At 41.9% G+C, this 24,297-nt stretch overlaps 1 protein-coding gene across 1 annotated transcript; it reads left to right on the forward strand.

The window, feature by feature from the left end:
- The first annotated feature begins 3,564 nt into the window (after positions 1-3,564).
- On the forward strand, positions 3,565-4,916 carry LOC121683443 (olfactory receptor 2J2-like). The gene is made up of 3 exons (XM_042063079.1): positions 3,565-3,993; positions 4,183-4,452; positions 4,902-4,916. Exons 1-3 carry the CDS (start codon positions 3,565-3,567, stop codon positions 4,914-4,916), a joined length of 714 nt encoding a protein of 237 aa, XP_041919013.1.
- Positions 4,917-24,297: the final 19,381 nt, after the last annotated feature.

Below are 24,297 nucleotides of genomic sequence, written 5' to 3' on the forward strand. Positions count from 1 at the left end.
CGAGTGACGAGTACGAACGAACAGGTATGATAAGGGATCAGATTCCAAAAATAATTCTGATTCCAGTTGCTGCTCAAACATGTCTTAAAGGGACACCAGGCAACGTTTTCGTGTTAATTACTCATCTTCGTAAGTCGGTATATGGTTAAATGACTCATTACAGGGCGAATGAAGACTCTCTCGCCCGCCCCTACTGCCTTTAGGAAGAATATCCCGCTTGCAAGTTCAGTGTATCTTACTGCCGACCAAAGCAAAGCATCTGTGGTGGATTACTATGACTTAACGGATGCATGTATGGTTTTTATAAACTGTGATATTACTGCAATTATTATGAGACTTCAAGGCCTGTACACATCTTAAACAGACCAGACCAGCAGTCAAGGAGTGGGGTGAAGGAGTTCACAGTGACACCTGGCTAGATAGTCGAGGTGAAGGAGTTCACAGTGAACTAGATGGTCGAGAGCGAGAGGATGATGTAATTGGATGATGTAATGGTGGTAACAGCAAGGCCAAGTAACACGTGGCAAAATAAGAAGCCCTGTTACAACTGGGAAAAAAACAGAATCTGGGAAAAACCCAGAAGAAGACAGTTTTGCATATAATTTATGCATGATGAGACAATGGGTTCCACCAATAGTCGTAACCTTGGTGGATGCTGATAGGCCAGCAGGTGTCTTTCGAGGGTGGCGAGAGGGCTCAACCCCAAGGTTAAGGAGTATAAAAGATAGGTCGCAGCCACCTGTTAGTCAGATCTCATCGGGGGCACCAGCTGATGACATCTCACATCACCCTATTGCTTGACACCTGGTCTGGACATAGTTTAGGCTGGATTATCACTGCAATACGGTGAATAAAGATTCAACAGTCTTCAGAGATCTCCTGTCTGCATTGTCTCCTTCGGACGCTTTGTTCCAGAGTGCTAATTAGTAAGTAGTTAAGTGATAAAAGTGAAAATACTCAAGTCTAATTACCACCAGACACAAATAATGATCACCTAGGTTAAATCCTCTCTCTCTCCAAAATCTCTTCCTCTGAGATGCACGCGCTATAGGCTATATAATTTAGGCTACCCAACATTTCAAATGTGACTCTCTAATCAACTTTTTTAGCTCTTAAACACGAAAAATACACTGTTCAACGGAGCTGGTTTGTGTGAGGCGCACTCTTGGACTCCTTGAGACGCGACTAACCTTTCGGTTGAAGTTCTTGTGTGTAGGCTATTATAGAATCCAATCCTGTTGCCCCTGCTATTTATCAATGTAGCCTTTTATTGTTTTTTTGCCATGAATCGTCTGATGGTCATCTGTGATGAAATCGTGTGTTGTTTAAAGTTGGGACGATTACTGTAGGTCTAGGCTATACTACCCATATTGGAATAAAAAAATAAAGGCCCACCCTAGGCCTAGCCTACTTCGCAAAAGTCCACTCCGTTGACAAATCCTGGCTACGCCACTGTTAATGACCTCGTGTCGGAATGGCAGGACGTTTGAAAAAAGGTCAAGTGTCGCTACTCTGACAATGGAAAAAAAATGTTGCAGTAGTGGGACGCTTGAAAATTAATGTTAATGCCGCCACTTCGACAATTAGACGCCAATGTCTAAGTAGCGGCATGTCGGAATAGCAGCATGTAACCAAAGTTACTTTAAAGGAGAATTCCGGTGTGATATTGACCTAAAGTGTATTGAAACATGATGCCGAGTGTGAACGTATGTCTCATAGCCCATCTCGGCTTGTCCCCTGCACTCCAAAATCTGGCGCTAGTTAGCCGATGCTACCAACAGCTTTTTCAATAGTGGTGCTTCGGCATCGGGCTAGCCATGCAAATAAATCACTGTTTTACACCATTTACGAGGCTCAATGTATTTCCACACTTGGTAGACTTCCGAGGGCCATGACATTTAAAACGAGACATTGAGATTGAATGAAGGGTGGCTCCCGGCTGATGACCCATTATCAGTATGTAAAGGTTGGCCTAGTTAGTTAGAATTAGTTACAGGGATGCAAACTGTGAATAAAATTATTTTAATAAAATTATTCCACCTTTGAGCCTATCAGTAACAAAGTTCGATCTACCTATAGACGGACAACATTTTAATGTAACCTAAGCCTTGTATCTAATGTTATGTGGGAATTGTAAGAACATAAGTGAAAACAATTCCTTACATACAGAATTCCTTACATCCTTACTTACGTTTTACACCCATTTACAAAAGCTACATTTCAAACTGCATTTGCTATCTTACACCTGGCATCAAGCCAGACACAAGTCTAGTTCCTATTTTATACCAAACGCAGTGATTGCGTTTCGCCAATTGCGCACCCACAAGCGGGTTTCAAAGTCAAAATATGTTTGGTCTGACGTGTAGTCAAGAAAATACTATTTTAATCGGACTAAAAATGATAACACCACTGACCGAAAAAAAACATGGGCTGGTTTCCCAAAGCCTTATGTAGCGCTATGTAGTTTGTAAGCTCAACATTAAACTCTACCTTAACATTTTCATGAATTTCCCAAAAGGTACTTTGCTACGAATGTCTTTTGTATGTCATTCGTTGGTAAGAGTGGTCTGGAGCACTCTGAACTCTCTAGTTGCACCTTAGCAATGTCTTGACTCGCAACTCTAGTTGCCACCACTGTAGGCTACAGCAATCTTTAGAGATAACTGTTGCGCATGCATCTCAAATATGGTACAATATCACTGTTTTGGTTCACCAATGATTTTATGTAAGAAGGCTAATTAAGGAAATGTTTTCACACAAATAATAAAATGTCCATTTGAATTTAATTAAAAGCTTTATTCTCCTCTTTCTTGCTTTTTTCTCCACCATCTTCTATGTTTAATGTGGGACGTTGCTTTCATTGACAATGTTAACCAATGGCACAAAAGACTGAGTTACGTCAGTAATTAAATGAGGCTGCTGGTCATTCAGCCGTGATTAAAAAACAATTAAATACTACTATGACATCATAAAATTGTTCAGATATGTTTGTTATATGAAGTAATGAAGAATGGCGTAATGGGTAAAGGTGTTAGGGGGTTATAGCTGGTCATATCGACAGATTGCATGCCCCTCCAGACTTCATGAAAACTTTGTTAATTAAGGGTAGATCATATCATTTCTAATTTTTATCTACGTATGCTATTAATACGTTCATCCATGTTGAAGTAGCCTAAATATTACTAGAGATGTGATGTGTTGTTTATAGGAATTGTAGTGGATGGAGATGGAATGCTTTATTTTTATTCACATAGCAGGTGGCAACACCATGTGACGGTCATGTCATGTACTGCTCTATGGTACATGTACTTTCAGTGGTATTTCCGTGTTCATCAGTGGAAACCCAAATATGGTAGGTCTCTAAGGTGGAGGTTAAGGTATAAATTAGCCATGCTGTGTTCACCATAAAACAAAAGGTAGACACTGAACTGCAACTCTCAGATACAGCTTCAAACATCAATATGTGAATATAACTGATCAAAAATACTTTTATGTCTTACAATATAAAATGTTACTTGGTATATTATTGTATGTGGATGCTACATGTGAAACATGCCTGAAGTAATGGGGAACTTATCTACTTCTAAATTCTTTATTCTTTCTGGGCTGCAGGACTCAGGAGTTTACAAGCATCAATACTTCTTGTTGGTGTTTGTCCTTTACACCCTCATTATTACAGTCAACTTAACTTTGATTTGTATTGTGACAGTGGATAGAAGTCTCCATGAGCCCATGTACATTTTCATCTGCAATCTGTGTGCAAACGGACTCTACGGGACTGTTGGTTTTTACCCTAAATTTTTGCTGGACTTGCAATCTGATATTCACACAATAGCCCACAGTTGGTGCATGATTCAAACGTATGTTATTTATTGCTCTGGATTAAGTGAAATTACAGTTTTAACAGTGATGTCATATGACCGCTATGTGGCAATTTGCAGACCACTGCAATACCACAGCATTATGTTCCCACGTGCTGTGTTAAAGTTGCTTGTATTAGCCTGGGGTTATTCTCATTTGGTAACAGCAATAGCTGTTATCCTTACTTCTAGAATACCCTTTTGTGGATCACACATCCATAAACTATTCTGTGACAATCCTTCAATGTTAATGTTGGGGTGTTATCGAGCAATAGCCAACCAGGTATGGAGTATGGTGATTATTTCAGTATATCTTATACAGTTTGTTTTAATTTCAATTTCTTATGCTCATATTGTCCATGTTTGTATATCATCTAGTGAGGGTAGAGCAAAGTTCAGTAAAACTTGTGTGCCTCATATTGTAGTTATGGTCATATATATTGTGACTGGATTGTTTGATGTATTTTACAGCTGGGATGGTTCAGTAAATCTTCCAATTGGTGTACGTAATGTGTTGGCTATACAATTTCTGATTCTTCCCCCACTATTAAACCCATTCATTTATGGCCTCCAACTTCCAAAGATTCGAAAAGTACTATGTAGACAAAGTTGTAAACACAAAGTGTGTTGTCTTAGAAATAATGCATGATTGTTGTTTGAACCATGTCCTAGTTTGATTATCCTGGTCTTAAATGAAATGAAATATACAAACAGCTTTACCTGTGTGGACACATTGTGACTGTAAATATATTTTATTTCATTATTATTTATTTACTCTTGCTTTTACTTTTCTTCTACTATTTATCTACCATCACTATAGTTACTATATTTATTCATGTTACTTGATCACAATGTGGAATTAATATAGCCTACTTTGGATTGTCAACAAATTGATGTTGTTTTGGCCTATATTTACTTTCTAATAACAATAAGACATAAATTGTCTTGAATTATGTACTTTGTCCATATATTGAATATGTTATATATTATTATTTCTCCATATTGGCTGAATTTTGTGAACTCCGGCCATTTTTCTCATAGATCTCTATTTCTTGAGGTCACCGAGTAGTGTTGGAATGGAAAAAAAGAAAAGAAAAAAGTCAGTGCTACCTTAGGGTTGTGCCGATGGACATCGTGATGGTTGACAGGCATCACGATGGAAAGCAACCATCGTGATGCCACGCCCCCACATGCCAGTCACTAATTCCTGCTGTAACAGGCTAAAACATAAAAAAAACCTTTCCCTGAAAATGAAATTGAGCCTACTTTAAAGGCTGTCAGCCAAACAGTTATCACATATTAGTCTACCGTCTTGTTAAATAAAAGACTTATTAGTCTACCCTCTTATTCAAATAATTCCTGACTGTGATGTGAATGTGTAGCCTAATTGTCCTTTAGTAGCCTACATTGGACGTAATATGTAGCCTAATGTTTTAGCAGAAAATATACCCATACAAAAATGTGATATATGGCAATATATGTAAATCACATATATTATCTATATGTCAATGTATGCTTCACACATATAAGTCACATATATACACATACATGTCAAATATATTTCAAAATATAGCAAAATTGGCCGTTTTTATATATGTCACATATATTTTCCCAGATATACAAATATATTACAAATATATGTTAGTTGCATATACAGTATGTTAATATATGATAAGTTATGTATTTGTACGCATACTAGGGATACCAATATATTGCAAATATATGTCTATGGACATATATTTGCACTCATATAAGGTAAATATATTGCAAAATGTATGTAATGTTCTGCTATGTCACATTTATAGAAATATGTCACAATATCTGTATCAGAAATATAACATTGTTGATGTTCCAAAGAAAACACAAAATATGTGTTCAACCTTTCATTAAAGTTTAGTTTTTCCACACAAACAGTGAGTACACTCTCCAGGTAGAAACTTTTTTCCCCTTTATGGAAGTGGCACACATTGATTTGGCATATGCAGAATGTACTCTGTGTTCTCAGGGCAGCAGTCCTCACAAATCACCACCTGCAAACAGGGAACAGAGAAGATTAATATGCTGTAAAACACACATAACATAAAAAGACCATCACTGAAGCACTACTACCTTCACATGCATCTTTAATAAACACACACCTTGGCACAAGTAAGCTTAAATAAGGGCTATGAGATGAAGAACATGTAGCCTAATGATCCATACATCAGAATACTTTGTCAAGATTTGGGAAAGATTCTTGAAAGATTGGAGTCTTTTAACTAATGCCCCCCATTCAAGCTTTACTCAAAATACTATCTTTCAAGAATCTTTCCCAAATCTTCAAAGTCTTCTGTTGTAAGGATGGCTTAACACTACCCTTCACAAACTAAAGATCCATTTAGGCCTACTAACATTCACGTTAGCCTGCATGGTTTTTAGCAGCCACTTTAAATATAAGTTAGCTGCTATAGCTGCTATCGTAACTCCCCCTATTTCCACCGGTCCCGTATTTCCACCGTCTTGCGTGTATGTGTCACTTAATATCCTGCGTGAAGCTGCGTGAAGCTTTAGTACCACTTTCAGCCACTGTGCGTCGCTCTGCCACTGTACATCGCTCTGCCTGCCGTCCCTTACATAATTGTTGCCGAGAGTAATCCCAGCCTACGAATTCAATAACAAAATAAATCAGGCATAATTAAACATTACCTCGATTTAGGCTACTTGGGTATGGCTTAAGGCTTGACTACACGAAAATCGAAATTTGCTGTCTACATTATTGTCAGTGTTTGGGTTAACGCAACTACGCAAATCAAAACAGTGGTGTGATAATTGAGCCAGTAGAGAAATAACTGTTCAGAATTAATCTGTAGCCTTGGGTAGGCTTCTGCAGAAAACAATATTGTTGCCGATTTAATACTATCTGGCTACGTTTTTAACAGGCTACGCAATAGAGGCTTAGACAACTATGACCCACGTTTTGGTTTCGTAAATTAATTTGGCCTACTTCTTGACTGCAATGTAGTCAATTGACTGCTTGACATGTCATTTTTATTTTTTTGTACAATAAACAATTACATCTGCTTTATGCCGCAGAATTACATTCATATTTGGCTGACTGCAGAGGCGCCACTTCCCTCCCCATATTCCAAGATTAAGATAGTATGAAGTGCTTTTTGTAAAAACATAGTTAAAACGAATAGCTATTTGCAATTTGACAAAACACTGGTCCTCATTTTGCGAATGCGAGGACGATATGAGCCTGTTGCATTTAGTTAGATGTCCGAGTCACGCATAATGTTTGAAAACCACTGGCTCGTAATCACAATAATTTAACACACGACAGTTTGATAACCTACTTCATCATGTCCCCATGCCTACATTTTTGTGAGTAACAGAGATCGTTAAAAACAATAAAGTATGGCTCTCCGTTTGGGACATCGAAAACTTATATTTTTAATAGACTACCGTCGAAGATGCTGACTTGCAAAAGCCTCGGGATAACACGTTATCTCCACTATCATCAGTCATGCCCCTTGATCAAAGTGGGGAATGAAATAAAAGTTTGAGAACCACTGGCTTAACACGTTATCTCCACTATCATCAGTCATGCCCCTTGATCAAAGTGGGGAATGAAATAAAAGTTTGAGAACCACTGGCTTAACAAGTTACCTACAGTCCAGAACATAGAATCTGTTGTAATATTCTGATGATCGGCGATGATATCGGCAAATGTTTGTTTTCCAAAGTAAGAATTTCACTTCACCATGCACCTTCGACAATACCTGGCCTACCTGGTATCATTACAAACATTATTCTGTGTCCTAAAACTGGCATATTTTATGGCATTGTGTCATGTAAGTTCGTTGCAAAATCTAGAGAAATGTGTGAGGTGGTCAGCGGGGGACAATTGAGACACACATTGGATTGTGTTATTACTTGAACATTCCACACTATCCACAGCTGTGGAAGGCCTATCAGGGGCAGGAGGATTACTGTCAGCGCAGGCTTTATATACAATTCTTCAACAGAAGGCCTCGAATGTTGTCTTGTTTGTGGAGCGCTTTGCTTCGCTTCTGTAATTTCGGCTTCATTGAAAATGAGGGCTTCCCTCAATGACCCTCCGAGAATAAATAAAGGTTGAATGAATGCAGGCTTGCCCAAAATAAAGGCATGTGGTTTGCGCAGCCTACAGTAAATAACAGACCCGCCAGAATGTGCGTTATGATGCTTTTTTACGAGCAAGATGTTTTGGTACCCTACGCACACTGCATGTTCTTAAATAACAATGATCATCAGTAATATTCGACCATTAATTTGGGTAAATGGGCAAGCGTGACCACCTTGATTGGCTGATGATTGTAACGCGGGCATGATTCCAAACACCTCCCTTACGATGATGAGTGACAGGTCTCAGAATGCGTGCGCTACACAAGGACGGAAGATGATGAATAACTGGGGTCGTAGGCTATTCACAAAGGCTTTTATCTTACTACTAGGAGTAGGCTACTCCTAAATTGCACTTAAAGATTTTAGATTGGAGTTTTCTCTTAAAAGTTATTCACAAAGCCTTTCAGACAACTCCTAAACTAGGAGTGAGTCTTCGTGGCTATGGGTGACGTCATTACTCATGCACGAGCTTGACTGAAGTGACCACCTTGATTGGCTGACGATTGTAACGCGGTAATTCCAAACACCTCTCTTCCGATGATGACTGACAGGTGACAGGTCGGAGAATGCGTGCGCTACACAAGTAGTGCAAAGGACGGAAGATGATTAATAACTGAATAAAAAGGCCTAGCCTAAATGAATAAAGAGTAAGGCAAAACAAATAGCTTAGTAGCCTAATGAAACATGGGCCTATGGATTGATGCAGTAGCCTACCTTTGCAACATTATTAAATTAATCTGTCACCATATCCCTAGGCTACGTTTGCAAAGAGGAGAACATTTTAATTTGATTCACAATGAAACGTTACATTTCATTTCCATGTTAACAATGAGTAGTTTGTGTTGTTGTTGGTGGCGTTATTGCATCCCTTTTATGAATGCAAAATTGTTCCCCCGCAATTGGAAGCTCCTGTTGCGCATAGGCTATTTCAAAACATCACAACGTAAAATGCCACAAAAAAGCTGTTTATGAATAGGTCTTAGTGAGTTAGGAGTCCTCTCGACTTAAGCTGTCCCAGACTTAGGTGCTACTTTTAGGTCTAAAATGCTTCGTGAATTACTTTTTGTGAAAAAATTAGGAGTCCTAAAGTTAGGAGTGACACGCCCATTATTTTTAGGAGTTGCTCCTAAATTCGCCAGTTAGGAGCTACTTTTAGCCTTAAAATTCTTTGTGAATATGGCCCCTGAATAAAAAGGCCTAGCTTAAATGAATCAAGGCAAAACAAATAGCCTAGTAGCCCAATGAAACATACGGATTGATGTAGTATCTTGTAACATTATTAAATTATTCTGTTACTATGCCTACGTTTGCAAAAGAGAACATTTTAATTTGATTCACAATAATGTTACATTTAATTTACATGTTGACAATGATTAGCCTAGTTTTGGTTGTTGTTGGCGGCGTTATTGCATGTTAGTTATGCCTACAATGCAAAATTGCTTCCTCGCGATTGGAAGCTCCTGTAGCTGCATAGGATTTCAAAACCGCAGGTTTGTGAATAGGTCTGTGAGTAAGGAGTCCTCTTGACTTCTTTTAAGCTGTCAGAGGTGGGAAGGTGTGATTTTTTGGGGGAAGGGCCGGATTAACTGGGCACAATTGTCTGATGGCCCCCCTTCCCCCCAGCCAACGTGAATCGGGTGGTTAGTTAATAGGCCTATCGTGAAGATTTTTCCTGCCATCTAAGGCACGAGCGCATCTGTGAGGCCAAGCCTCACCAAGTAGCTCGTTTGTTTACAACTAACATTCCATTTAATTAAACTGCTTTATAGGCTATGCCGAAATAGTTTAACATTTTGAATATTAGTGTCGGGTGAATTGAAATGTTCTCAAAGTAGCCTTATGGCTGAAAGCTGCTTGGGACCCCCCCCCCCCTGCACTCATTGTTTCAAAAGGAGTAATTTTGGCTTTGTCAGAACTGAAGAGCTGTGGACGGCACGGCACGGTATGCCCAATGAAAATAAATTAACGCAACGCAACACAACACAACACAGACCCCGCTTCTCTCGCGTCAGTCACTGACATGAACGAAACACAGAACCCGCTTCTCACGGCAGTAACCTAGAATAAATGCATGGGGAAAAACACTTCCCCATGACAAAGACATCGTAAAACACTGAAAGTTAATATTTTGTCACTAGCAACATTCATCTGTCCTTTGTCAAATGTATTATGTTCCAAGTACCCTATGCGTAATTCTGCTTCATAAAGTTGAACAAATACATTTGCTTATTTCACAGAAAAATATAAATAGCCAGTCTACAGTGCAGAGTTGGTAAGTTATGGTAGGCCAACTTGCAGTGAACATACAAAGAGGGGAAATTATTTCTCTTGCAGCTGAGTAGCCTCAGGTGCGCACGTAGACATAAGGCCGAACATGCAAGCGCCAATGAATCGTGCGCTCACGGCAATCGCGCCGTTAAACTTAAATAGGTTAACATCACTCTAAGTTCGCCTTCAAGCAAGGAAAACGATGATTTGAAGACATCTGTTTCGTTGGAAGGGCAAGGGGTAGCAACAGGGCAACACAGAGACAGGCCCGATGGCAGGGCTGTTATGAGAGTATTAAAATATAGGATATTCTACGGGAAAACATTAAAACGGCAAGACAGCGGGGAAAGTTAAAATACGTGATAAACACGGAAAAAGTTGGCATGCATTGTTTCGGTCCCCGTGCACAGGGATTATTTGTCATACTATTAATCACATATGATTATTTGTGAAATTGTGCAAACAGGCGCAACACATTTGAAAAGGAAGGACTGGTAGCATGCAAGCTCACGGGAAAGATTGATTTAAGAATGTTATCACAAAGTGTGTGGTTGTGGCGCGGGCGGAAGACAATTGGCAGGGGAGGGTCATGTCTTTTTTTAACAATTCTGTCGGAGGGTCATTGAACAATTTCTAGCAGGCAAGAGAGGGTCATGCAACTTCCAACTGAAGCACTCAAAATTCCTCCGGTGGCCCCTTCAATAAATAACGATCAGTCCCTAGATTGCTGCTGGGCTATATGTCTTGGTTCTGTTAACAACTTATTGTCAAACGCATAGCCTATCTCGCGGTTGCATCCATTACAAACAAACATGCAATGTGAACGTCTGGGATTGGGGAGAGCACTAAATGCTCTACTGAATAAGCACGAAGTCAAACCTTTAAATGAAAAACACTCTTTAATAATCCAAAAAAATAAACCGCTAATGAAGTAAACTTGTGACCATCAAAAATCGTTTATCGCTCGTAACTCCGTGATACCAGGACGTAACAGGAAGGCATTTGGCTGAGCAACGGAGGTTAATATGCTCCATGTTTTGTCCAAATGATGACTGTCTATCATCGTTGCACTCGGAGAAAACCGGAATGTTTCATTCGTCCCCGTTTCAATCGTCCCGGTTGTACCTACTCAAAACGCAGATAGAACCTTATTATTCTAAGGTAGCGAAATAGCGTTCAGCATGATTCATGCCCAATTAATTCCCCCTGTTAAAGTGTTCGCCTTTGTAGTTTGGTTTCGTGATAGCCTATGATAAACGGCTTATGGCCAAATATGTGAAAACGTTAAAATACAGTAGGCGATAAACCCGGAAAAAGTTGACAGTGATTTTTTCATAATCACTTTGGAGGGTCATAGAACAATGTATTGCTGGCGAGGGAGGGTCACGTCTTTTTGGACTAATGCTCCCCAAACTCCTCCGGTAGCCCCTTAAATAAATAACGAACAGTCCCTAATGAAGTAAACTTGTGACCATCAAAAATCGTTTATCGCCTGTAGGCCTAACTCCGTGATAACAGGACGTAACAGGAAGGCATTTGGCTGAGCAACGGAGGTTAATACTCTATATTTTGTCCAAATGATGTCTGTCTATCATCGTTGCACTCGGAGAAAACCAGAATGTTTAATTTGTCCTGCGTCTCTACGGCTGCAAACGGGATTCACTCGCAGTTAACCAAATATTTCTTTATTAGGGCAGGCATATTTCTGGCTATTACATTATTTCTAAACCAGTCTGCTAAAGTCTGTAGTGAAGTCTGTGTAGGGTTTTCCAGGCTCCATTTCTTTTTACGACACACCCTGCTCACTTGAGCCATCTACCGGTTGTTTGGGTTGTTGCAGCGTCTCACTGGAAAAATACAAATTAAAGTCGCGTGATACCGCGTGATCCCACGTGCGGACCGCGAGTGAAGCTGGCCAATTCGAAGCACTGCTCACTGTATGTAGTATCAGCCCGTTTTATTGCAAAGAATACTTTTACTATTACAGCTCAGACAACGCTCATTGGAAGGTGCAGCAACTTCGGGTGAAATTACAACGAGAGAGTCAACGAGAGAGAGCAATGATGACAGGGAAACAGGGACATGCTTGCCAGCATCGTTTAACAATAACATTGAACAAAGGAAGTAGGCTACAACTTCATTCACAAGCAAAGCATATAGTTAAAAATCGAACATACATGTTAGAAAAACCTAGCATTCGTTTAAGCTATGTAGCTTCACTGCCACATAGCTTAAAAGTAAAAAAAAAAATCTATCGGCCTGTCCGAGTGACATTTAAGTCTATATTATGTAGACTAAATATATCCAAAATATAGCCATTGTCGTAAAGGGTACATTGAGTCATCTACCGACATTTAGCGACTTTTGGAGCTGGCTTTAGCTACTTTCCATTTTAAATAGTTGGCAACACCAGAGCCCGTCTACGGAGAGCCTCTCCACTCTTAAAGGAAAAGTGTTCCGGTATTTAGCACTTTGAGTCCCTTTTCTGGTTTGTTTTGGATGAACTAGAGTGGTGGACACCGAAATTTTGATGATTGGTCCTGTCTCGACTCGTTTTGAATCGCCTTTGACTAGTCAGAGTGGCTGCCTACAGGCATGCTCAAACATGTCCTAAAACTACCCTTAACGTTCGTTTTTAAAACTGCAACTCACCGAGTGGTTAGTGGTGTTTGTTGATGTTCCAAAACAAGTAGCGTAGCGAAATACAGTTTCTGTCGTGTTTTATTTGGCATTTTGTAAAATCCCATTGATTTCTGTTGGAAGACTCATTGCACGTTGATATTACTGCGCCACCGTCTATGCTTCAGGCTTAAAGGTGCCATGTGTAAGAATTGAGGTAAAAATATCCAAAAAATGAGCTACACGCATCAAAAGAATGGAAGGAAATAAGGGTGATGATGTCATTAAAAAAATGACAAGGTATAGTGCTGAAGAGATATCAACCTGAATTAGCATGCTAAATTACTAGCCACAGCCCGACAAGTGTCATAATACCAGTTTCAGCCATGGGAGGCAGTATGCAGGTAACATAACCGCCAGCCAAACTGCAATACACGTGTCTCAGTTGTTACTCTAGGGTAGACAAACTCACTTTCTGGAGGTATACTGCCCCATCTTTTATGGAATGTGGAGTATGAATTGATTTTTTGCCAGACATTACACATGGCACCTTTAAGTATAATATAGTATTGTGATGTCACGAGAGGCTGCGTCCTGGAGGGGCGCTACACTCCCCTGAGATGGCTGCAGTCACGGACAGCTTTGGCTCCATCTGCTGGTGGAGTTGGAAACTCCACCCCTCAACACACGAGATCCCAACACACCTGAGACCGATCAGGGCCTGATGAGCTGAAGGGCTTTTTTAAGGCGCAGAGACACAGTTGGCGTCAGAGTGGGGTTTGGGAGACAAGCTCCAAGTTGTGCTCTCAGAGAAGCTACAGACCGTCGAAGTAGCACTTTCCACGTCAAGTACTTGAAGACTGGAATACTTACCGCTGGATTGGCCACGGGCTGCGGCGCTGACTAAAGTAAAGCTGAAGACCGGTTTCCAAGAAGATATTTTCCTGAGGGAATGGGACTATGATTTCACGTTTGAAGAGACATTAAGTTTTTGACTGTTGAAAGATCAACCTTATCCTTAGTTACCCTTTTAAACTTGGCATACCTTTTTGTTAATTCCCAAGAACTTTATTAAAAACCTTCGTTATATTATAACATTGTGTCCTTGCACTGCTGAACTGTCCCGCTGAGAGCCGTGTAGCCTCTCATGATATCACATATGGTGGAGAATGCGGGCATAGTTCAAGCGCTAATAGTGCATGTCAAAGGAGGACACTGAACAGTTGATATCCCAATTTTCCAAATTGGCCGTAGACCTCCCACAAAACAAAATGGAGGCCATTTTGAAAGCCCTGGTGGCTGGCCAGCAAGCCCAGACGCAAGCGAACGTGGCTCTCTCGGAGGAGCAAAAGAGAGCCAACCTCCTGAAGACCGAGGAACTGCAATTGCAGAGACAGTTGGCCGTTCGTAATGTCCGCCCAATAAGGGCGAGTGATTTTATATCTAAGATGGGGGGCCACAGATGACGTTGAGGTGTACCTGCACGCCTTTGAAGCTACAGCCACTAGGGAAGCGTGGCCCAAGGTACAGTGGGTTGGACTGTTAGCCCCCTTTCTGTCGGGGGAATCGCTGAATGCTGTCCGGGACCAGGCGGAGATCCTCAGCAGAAGTGGGCTCACCAAGTTTGGCATGGCCCAGCGTTTCCACAGCTGGACCTTTCAACCAGACCAGCCTCCTCGTGCACAGATGCACGAACTTGTCCGGATCACGCGGAAATGGCTGGACCCGGAGAAGAGTACGGCAGCTGCAGTAGTGGAGGCCGTTGTGGTGGACAAGTACTTACGGGCCCTGCCTTATGCGGCAAAACGGCTCATCAGTCAACAGGCCTTGACGACAGCGGACCTAACCGTGGAAGCTGTGGAAAGGTACCAGGCCACAGCAGAGATGCTTCGGGCTTCCAGAAAGGAGCCCCAGAGTGCGTCCCCGCCACAGACGGCAGGAGCCCGTCCAAAGAGCCCCAAGGTTTCCAACCCAGCCACTTCAGGAGCTGTCCAGGCTCCAGGGGGAGCCAGAGACCAGCCGGCACCAGGAAGAGGACACCGGGAGTGTGAAACCCGACAGTGTTACCGGTGTGGGGAGATGGGACACATCTCCTGGCAGTGTGGGAAACCGGCAGGTGAGCCTATGCCCACTGATGAGTCCTCCAGCTCACCACCCGCCCACCTTTTTGCTTCGCTCGTGGGAGTCGTAGATGGCGCCCAAGAACGACCCCCCACCTGCCCGGTGACTGTGAATCACCATGATGTGGAAGCTCTGCTAGATTCCGGTAGCCGGGTCACCCTGGTGCGTAAGGATCTGGTGGATGCATCGTGTCTGACCCCAGGGAAAGTCCTCACGGTTTCCTGTGTCCATGGATACACCAGAGACTACCCCACCACTGAACTCGCAATGACCACCACCAGGGGAACCATCCTCACGACGGCGGGTGTGGTTGATTCCCTACCTGTTCCTGTCCTAATTGGACGAGACTGCCCAGCCTTTCACCCACTGTGGAGGGAGACTCAGGAGAGGCTGACCCGAGTACCTCGGAAGCGGAGAGGTAAGACGTATCCTGAGAATACGCAAGTACAACCCTCAGAACCACTCACTCCAGCCTGTGCTCTTGCAGGGATGGCAGGTGCCCAGGCTGATTCAGAGACTGGTCCAGACACGGGGGAAGAGAACATGGTCCCAGGAAGTGCTCCAATCTCCAGCGAGGAAGACGTCCAAGGCACCAAAGAGCTTCCCCCTCTCACAGGCCAGTATGGTACAGCCCAGTTACAAGATCCCACTCTTGCAAATGCTTTGAAAAATGTGCAGGTGATAGAGGGAGTGGTGCTAGGGGATAGGACAAGCCCTACCTACCCCCATTTTGCAGTAAACCGGGGGTTAGTGTATCAGGTGGTACGGAAAAATGGTGAGGTGCATGAACAGCTCCTCGTACCACAGCCCCACCGGGCCACCGTACTCAACCTAGCACACACCCACCCGCTAGGGGCTCACCTAGGGGTAGAGAAGACGAAAGAAAGAATCTTGCGACGCTTCTTTTGGCCAGGAGTGCACAAAGAGATCGAGAACTACTGTCGTGGTTGCCCTGAGTGTCAGCGGGTGGCGCCAAAGCCCACATATAGAAACCCGCTCATTCCCTTGCCCATTATCGAGACCCCGTTTGAGAGGATTGGACTGGACATCGTTGGGCCCTTACCGAAGAGTTCCAGGGGACATCAGTACATTCTGGTCATCCTGGACTATGCAAACCTTCGTTATATTATAACATTGTGTCCTTGCACTGCTGAACTGTCCCGCTGAGAGCCGTGTAGCCTCATGATATCACAGTATAAGTATAAGTTTATACGCGGTTGGTGAGGTGTCTGAAAAAATAGTTCCACAATAGCAAATAAGACGGCTGGAAATCATACATTGCGCCGACATATTTGATTTTAATAACCAACTAACACCACTAACCACTCGGTGAGTTGCACAGTTTTGAAAAAGAATGTTAAGGGTTGTTTTAAAGGGACACTAGGCAACGTTTTCGTGTTAATCATCTTCGTAAGTCGGTATATGGTTAAATGACATTACGGGGCGAATGAAGGCTCTCTCGCCCGCCCCTACTGCCTGTAGGAAGAATATCCCACTTGCAAGTTCGGTGTATCCTACCCGCTGACCGAAGCAGGATCAGTTTAGGATCAGTTTAAGATCAGACTCTGTATCATGTTTCAACACACTTTAGGTAGCCTGGTCCTAACCGCCTGTGACTACGTTTCTCTTCGTCATACAGTCTGGAACAATGTAATAAGAATCTGTCTCCGTAATGGGTGGATGCTTATTTTGAGGTTTAAAATCATTGGAGTTCCTTTAACCAATCAGCAACGTTTGGTAATGACATATGCTGTGCGCCGGAGTTCAGGCTCAGTCAGCCACAGACAGTTGTATACCAAAAGCGTCACGTCACCGAGATTATATCGGCTCTTGTCACACGCCAGTTATCTCTTCTTTCCGCTTATCAGACGATTGTTGTTTTACGCAGCCCGGTGACTTCGTCGAAGCTACGGAGCTTACTTCGTCCTCCACGGGCTGTTCAGACTACACTCTCGGATAAGTTGGATTGTACTGATGACCTACGTGTTAGTTTAACCGAGCAAGCTCCAGGTTAAATAACAGTTGTTCGGCATAAAACAACGCAGCCTCACCTTGAGCCACGCTCGGTGGCTAACGTTACTGTCCACAAGCACGGTAGCCTCGCCTTGAGCCCAGCTCGGCCACAGGCTAGCCTCAGTCTGTCAAACACAAACACGGAGACACACCGCCTCGCCTTGAGCCCCGCTCGGTAGGCTAGCTAGTAGCTAACATTCCATTCCTTAAGTAGGCCTAACATTGGCGCATTGATTTTGTAAAGGTAATTTGAGAGTAGGGGGGAGAATAACAAGCAGCAAACGTTTATTTGAAAACATGATAAGTACTGATGCATGTAGTACACTTGTGCATTTAGGTTTAGTTATCACCATCTGTTAAATCAAACTTTTCCCAAAGCCAGTTGGAAGGAGAGTTATACGACGTCCTTGCCATTTATAAAATTGACAAGACAAGCCTCTTGTTCCTGCTTTAATTGTGTGATGCCCTCGAGAGTTGAGACAACTTCGCGGATAGCTTCTAGCGTCTCTTCCTCCGTCACCATTGTTACTATGCTGTTGAACTACAAGCTTCGCTGGACTACAAGCAACTCGGCAGGCAAGTTCGCTGAATGGCTCGGCTACACGCGAGTCGTATAATATGGGTTGGGCAAGACTACGTGCAAGACCTAAATCAAATTTAGGGCGGAAGTACGTAGGATGGTAACGACCAGGCTACACTTTAGGTCAATAGAGCATCACAGTCCCGCCCCTCCTCCGAGAGAGCTTAGTTTCCGGAAGTAAATTTCCCATTAATTTCTCCCATTGACGTTTTGGAAAACTCGAAGAGAAAGTCCAAAAAAAGTCAAAGGTACAAGACTGTGTACATATTTTTATTTCCGAGCGAAGGAACCACTGCGCCTCACTGAAAAATATATAAGCAGCACGAACCAGCGCGAAATCATTTCCAACCATGTTTCCAACCGGCGGCAGCACACGAACCCTTTCCTCCAAACAATGATTTTGATATAGTTAATAGCAGTTATTTCAGGAGTAATCGTGTAAATAATAGTGTTTTGGTATTGAATGTTATATTTACCATCGTGTATTTTATATTGTGTGTGTGTGAAACCGGTTAACGTTAACGTTAGCAACATTGTGCAGTGCTTCATATCTGACTGCCATCCTGATGCATGGACCGGTGCATGGTCTGCTCTTGGACCACCATATTCACTTTAACAACTTGCTGTGAATTATTACACAAAATGTTCATTAAATGTACGAAGAAGTATTTCTAGGTTAATGATTGATGATATGGCTCGTACAGTATGAAGGCTACAGTAGCCTAGCTAATGTTAACTAGCATTACCAACCTTCCTGCAAAACTCGCCACACAACTTCGTAGGTTTGATAGGTCTTGTCCCTCATGCTGGCCCTTATAAAACCCACAAGCTGACCCTCGACACACAACAGTCAATAATGTGACCCGATTTAAAGTGGTTTTCACCCCTTTGGACACTCTTGATTTCGTCCTTGAAACAGTGAAATATTCACGAGGGCATGGACGGTTTGCTAACCATTTTACTGCAGTGTCTAGCCGGTGGTAGCATCCAGCCTAGTACTTAATGGGGATATACAGGGCTTTTTATGCCTCGACTAAGTTGATGTTTCATATAAACAACAATTCATATTCATAGAAACAACAAGGTCACTAAAACATAATATATTTCATACCTGTGTTGCAGTATGTAGGCTAATGTTAGCAGCATTATAATGACATTCTAATGTCTGAAAGGCTAATGATTAGCCTGTCGGCTAACTGAAAAGTTAAGTGTTCAAACTAGCATTTCCAGTGTTCTATTTGATGGTGTATTGGCCCTGACTAAGTTCGTGTGATATATAAACCACAATCCTTGTTGATACAAGTACCAATGTTCGTCTAGAAAGTTTTTATTCACATTAAGAATTTCGGCATAGGCAGTAAAAGACTCCGCCATGTTTGTCAATTTTCGCTGATTAAGTTTCAAACTATGACCCTAACGGCCTTTCCACCAATCAGAGGCATCACTGTGGGATTGTTCAAGATTGTGGTTAATGAAGTACTTATCCAAGACATCGCGAATAAAATACATTTCTCTCAAAACAAGGTTAGTGCCCCGTGAACTTTTGGCGTCTATATGAGCATACACAATCGCTTAGTACAGCCGTAGCTGGTTATGAGTCTACCATGTGCAGTTAAGTTTTTATGGCTTATACCCGAATTGTCAATGGAGAAATTGCATTGAATTCTTACTTCCGGAAACTCCTGTGGGCGGGACTGTGATGCTCTATATCACACCGGAATTCTCCTTTAACAACAGTAACAATTTAAGTCTTACCTTGAAAATGAGGGTGATTTTCCCCACTGACAGGTCATCTGGCCTGAAATGCAGCCGCCATGTGCCTCGAAAAAGCAGGTAGCTGTCCATTTCACAATGTTTAATTTGTCTGATGACTGAGGGACAGACGACTGACTGATTGATGTGAATGAATGAATGACTTGACCTCGCACTCCAGAATGTTTCGGTCATCTCCTAGGCGACCGAACATTGTTTCATTAAAACTATCCCGTTTCGGATTTCAGAAACAGACACCGAAAGTTTTCCCCATTTCGGTTTTACAGAAAGAACAAAATTTTTTTGTTTTTTTCTGTTTTGCTTTTATCAAACATGAGAATGTAAGGCCTCGAGACCGAAAAAGGCAGGGTAGAACCAATGAATGAATGAATGGTTAAATGTAATTTATGACCTTGTAGGGAAAATCTGTACGTTTTTATGACTTTTTAATGGCCTAAAATTCTTATTAGTGAATTTCAAATGTCAAACCCTGTTTTGCCCAACTGTGACTGATATCTACACGCCACCAGAGCCATTGTTTGTTTGGAGGTGCTTCAGGAGAAATTAGACAATTTGATTGTTTTTTAGATTATTATCATAACCAGAAAAGTCCTTTGTTGCGACTGAAACATTGCACAATCCTGGAGGGACTGTTAAATCAACCAAGGTACCACACAATGTTTAGTGGTCAGGATTTGACCCACAGACTGGGAGTTTGAGACTACTGACATGACAAAGTCAGAAGTCAAGAATTCTGACCTACTGGGAAAAAGTAGGCTACAACAGAATTGCACTCGGTGTTCCGAATTCTAAGCTTGGGGCAAGTCGATCTATCCCGACTTAAAAGTACAACCTCCGACATCCAGGAATGCAGCAATAGTCTTTTCAGGTGGATCACCACCTCTGGTTATTGGTGTCTGAAGGATTTTGTGTACTGTTTTAACTAGTTTTGAAAACTATACTGATGCTTGTATAAAGAGCAGCCAGTGCTGTCATAAGTAGCATTTCCTAATGCATTTATTACAGTTTGAATATGTTTGCAAATCACATGATCAAAAGCCTACCCTCATACAGCCTTTGGCTGCTAAGCACGATACAATGAAACTTTTGTATGATGTAAAATGAAAAGTTTTTGATGTTGTTAACCAATCATTATTGCGGTATACTGGACTTCAGCCTAGTACACAATGATAGACATATCCATCTGAGTAAACACCAATCTGTTTATTCAGACAGTGATGCCTATGGGGTAGGTCATTAGTCCACTGCATGTGGCGTAATTCCTTGATGGGCAATTTTGAGGCATTCCCTAGAGAGCACATAAGGCTCCTGCAATAACAAACATTAATGCCAGGAGCTAACCCTTGAGGGACAATACAGGTGCTGTACTTAGAAACAACTAGCCTCCTAATGTTCTTATTACTATCAAGGAAATAAAAAAATAGAAAGCCTTAATTTACTCAATGATATTCTACTTGCATTTTCAAGATAAATTAGAGGGTTTTTTTTTTGTTTGCATACTACTTTGTGCTTTACTTGCCTCTAATGAATCCTGGAGTCACTTCTTGTTTTGTGAACTGTTTGCCTTATGTTTCTGTGGAAAAAAAAACTAATTTCTAAAAAAGCAAATTTCCTAAAAAGTAGCTTAAATCAAAGCGCATATATGAAGGCTAACAAGTCTGTTAAAAAGCACTGTGCCTAAATTTAGGAAACACATTACCAGCTTTTGTGTATGGTAGGCTAAACGGCGGAGCAGATAGGCATGAATCACTGATCTAGATATCTAGTGATAGTGGTTTCAGTTTTTTTATTGTTTTTGTTAATCATGCAGACATTAAATTAATGCTCATACCACTACCATTTAATTGTATGCCTCTATGTTTGATGGCACCAAATTAGGAATTATTTTCTGATTAGGGAAACGTTTTTTTTTTTCTTTTTTCTATCGGCCCACAGTTCCATGATCAAATATAATCAGATGCGTGACACAAACACTGACATCAACACAGACATTTGCATCGTTTGTCTGGCGTTATTTATTTGCCTCGGGCGTACTTTGGAGTGGGTAAGACTGTTTTTAGTGGCAGGCTAACACATACTGATGACTTGCGCTAGCCTAGCAACTGCGAACTCTGCAACTAGAAGGACTGGATGAAACGTGTTGAAAATGGTCTCCACTGATAAATGTCACACTTGCTAACTTAATGAGGTCCTATGTCCAAAATCCTGAACCACCCCTTTAAAGTTAACAAGGTGCAGAGGCTGGCTAGCTGGTAATACATACCATTAATTCAAAGCTAGAACTGACTGCTTTTTTCATGAACCTGAGCTGATGGAAGTATTATCAGGGGTTGGGGGAAATGATGTCTCACCCTCCACCTCTTCTTGCACTGGCTGCCCCCCCCCAAAAAAAAAAATAGCTCCTTATATCCATATTAACTAACTACTAAACGCTGCAATTGTAGGATATTAAACTGTAGACGGGCTCTAGTAATATCAGTTCGACAGAGGGGGAAAGAATAGAACACTGATGTTGAATTTGCAACAAATTATTTGGACTCCATAAGGAAATCCAGGTCAGCGTTAGTAACAATGTTGCAGTTGTGGCTGTTGTGATTATTACATAATGCACCATATTACATTTTCATCCATTTGAAACACCTGCATTTTGTAATAACAACTAAAAATGTATTACATATTGCATTCAAAGTTTATTATAGAATGCGGCAGATTATTACAAAATGTGCCAATTATTACATGAGGACGTGAAAATGTGTTATTACATGATGAGGTGTTATTACAACTCCCATTTGAAATGTGGTGTCATAGCTCAGCATTTGAGGGTAGCTACAATTGATTGCTTCTGTCGGAGGTCGGTTTGTTTGCCGCACACGGGCCTCGAACCTGCCACCTCAACACACACCGGCATGGGAGTCGAACACTCTAACCACTGAGCTAAAAGCCCAGGCTTCCAACTCAGTGGTTAGAAGCATTCTTAAGGTTAGGGTGAGACACACGCAACTAGCATGCTAGCTCAGTTCACCTCCATTACACTCACCTCCCATGATCCGGGTCTACGGCACCACTGTAACAGAGGTAGGTTCGTCCGCCGCTCGCGGCCCTCGAACTCGCCACCTCAACACACACCGGCATGGGAGTCGAATGCTCTAACCACTGAGCTAAAAGCCCAGGCTTCCAATTCAGCGGTTCGAAGCATTCTAAAGGTTAGGGGTGTGAAGATTTACACGCGCAACTAGCATGCTAGCTCAGTTCGCCTCTGTTACACGTTGGTGCGTGCTAAATCTATCATTTCTAGCATCCCTGAAAAACCAGAAGGTCTGGAAAGCTTGAAATGTGCCAAACAAAACCTGGAAGCTGGTATGCCAGCTCATGGAGACTGAACATTTTATCATGTGAAATTCTGACTCTACTTGTGCTAGCATACACAGTGTTTTTGACCTCTTTGAGGTGACGTGGGCTATTCACAGGCATGTGCTCTACATTACCACTGGAGGCTCCAGAGAAGGTGGATCAGTATATATTCTGTGACAGGGCCCTCAGGTTTATCCAACTAAATGGATGAGGACAGAGGCAGTAGTATAAACAATGTTATATTTATTATTTCTTTTCTTTGTTTAAAACGGATGGCAGGGGCGTACAGTAGGTAAATCCGATAAAAACAAAATCACAATACAAAATAATCAAAGAAAACAAAATGTAATACACATAACCATAGATTAAATGCCCAGTGGATTGATGGCTGCTACACGGCCTGAATTAACACAGGTACAGTAACCCTCGGATGGCTGCCCAGCCCCAAAAGTGATCTATGGCCATACACACACACACCAACACGAGTGTAACACTCAAGCTTTCTAAATACAACCCACACGAGTATAAATAGGTGTTCAGTACACGCTCAACCACTAGAATGTGCCCTCACCGCAAACTAGGGGAAGGTGGCAGTCCTAGAGTACCTTAACTGCGTTACCTAAGAGACCTAGCAGGCCATACTAGCAAACAGGGGGAAGGAGGGGGCATTCAATAAAGGAAACAATACAAGACAAAACAAAAACAAGACAAACACGCTATTCAGCGCCAGTGGAGTGCTACCGATACAGCTACCATGAATAGCAGAAGCTATAATGAACTAATACTACCTGGGACATAGACCCCTATGGCCCAAGAGTAACAGTCTACTGTGTGGAGAAACTAGGTTGGGAGTCACAAAGAACTCAATATGAACTAATACCACCTGGGGCATAGATAGACCCCTATGGATAAGCTAAGTCAGGGGTTACAAGAACCCATTAAAAACTAATACTGCCGGGGGGAGGGATAAGTCTCAATAGCCTCGGAGTAACAGTCTGAAATCGCTAACTGGCTGCTAATATGAGCTCAGGGATGGCAACAGCACTACACCTGGTCGTGTAACAGACCCTGGCAAACAGTGTAAATGCACCAGTGTATCACACTCAGACAAGCATACAACACAAAGAAAATAAACCAACACAAACAAGCATACCGTACATCCAACTTTGACGTGCTGTTAGTTTAACACTGACTAATACCAAAAGAAACTCTAATGGGGGAAAACAGTGGTCAAACTGTGGAGAAACATTTAACACCCTGGTCCATGGTTATGTCGCATTTCATAACAACACACAACAGTTTTTATGAAGTTTAATTGTTCATAAGTCAAGCGACATGTAAAAAAAAGAAAACATTGTACCAGATACATATTTAAAATAGGACCGTTACACTGTTAGAACAATAACCAATGCCTACCTCGGCCTTTTCCACAATGCGAGCTAGCCCAGGGTAACAGGAGCAGAGGAGGGAAGTGTGTCAGCTATAAAAACAAGGGAGCGAAAATTACAGACGCTGCATGCTGTTGTTTGGCCCGTATAGCTAACTTAGTCTGCTCACATTAGTTGA

This window comes from Alosa sapidissima, chromosome 15 (assembly GCF_018492685.1).
Source record: "Alosa sapidissima isolate fAloSap1 chromosome 15, fAloSap1.pri, whole genome shotgun sequence".
Classification (NCBI taxonomy): Eukaryota; Metazoa; Chordata; class Actinopteri; order Clupeiformes; family Clupeidae; genus Alosa; species Alosa sapidissima.

Excerpts from the sequence above, each read along its gene's own strand:
- LOC121683443 (XM_042063079.1), top strand. The coding sequence starts at position 3,565 with ATGGGGAACTTATCTACTTCTAAATTCTTTATTCTTTCTGGGCTGCAG. Across the intron at positions 3,994-4,182 it reads GTGCTGTGTTAAAGTTGCTT|TTTGTTTTAATTTCAATTTC; the intron begins GTATTAGCCTGG and ends TATCTTATACAG.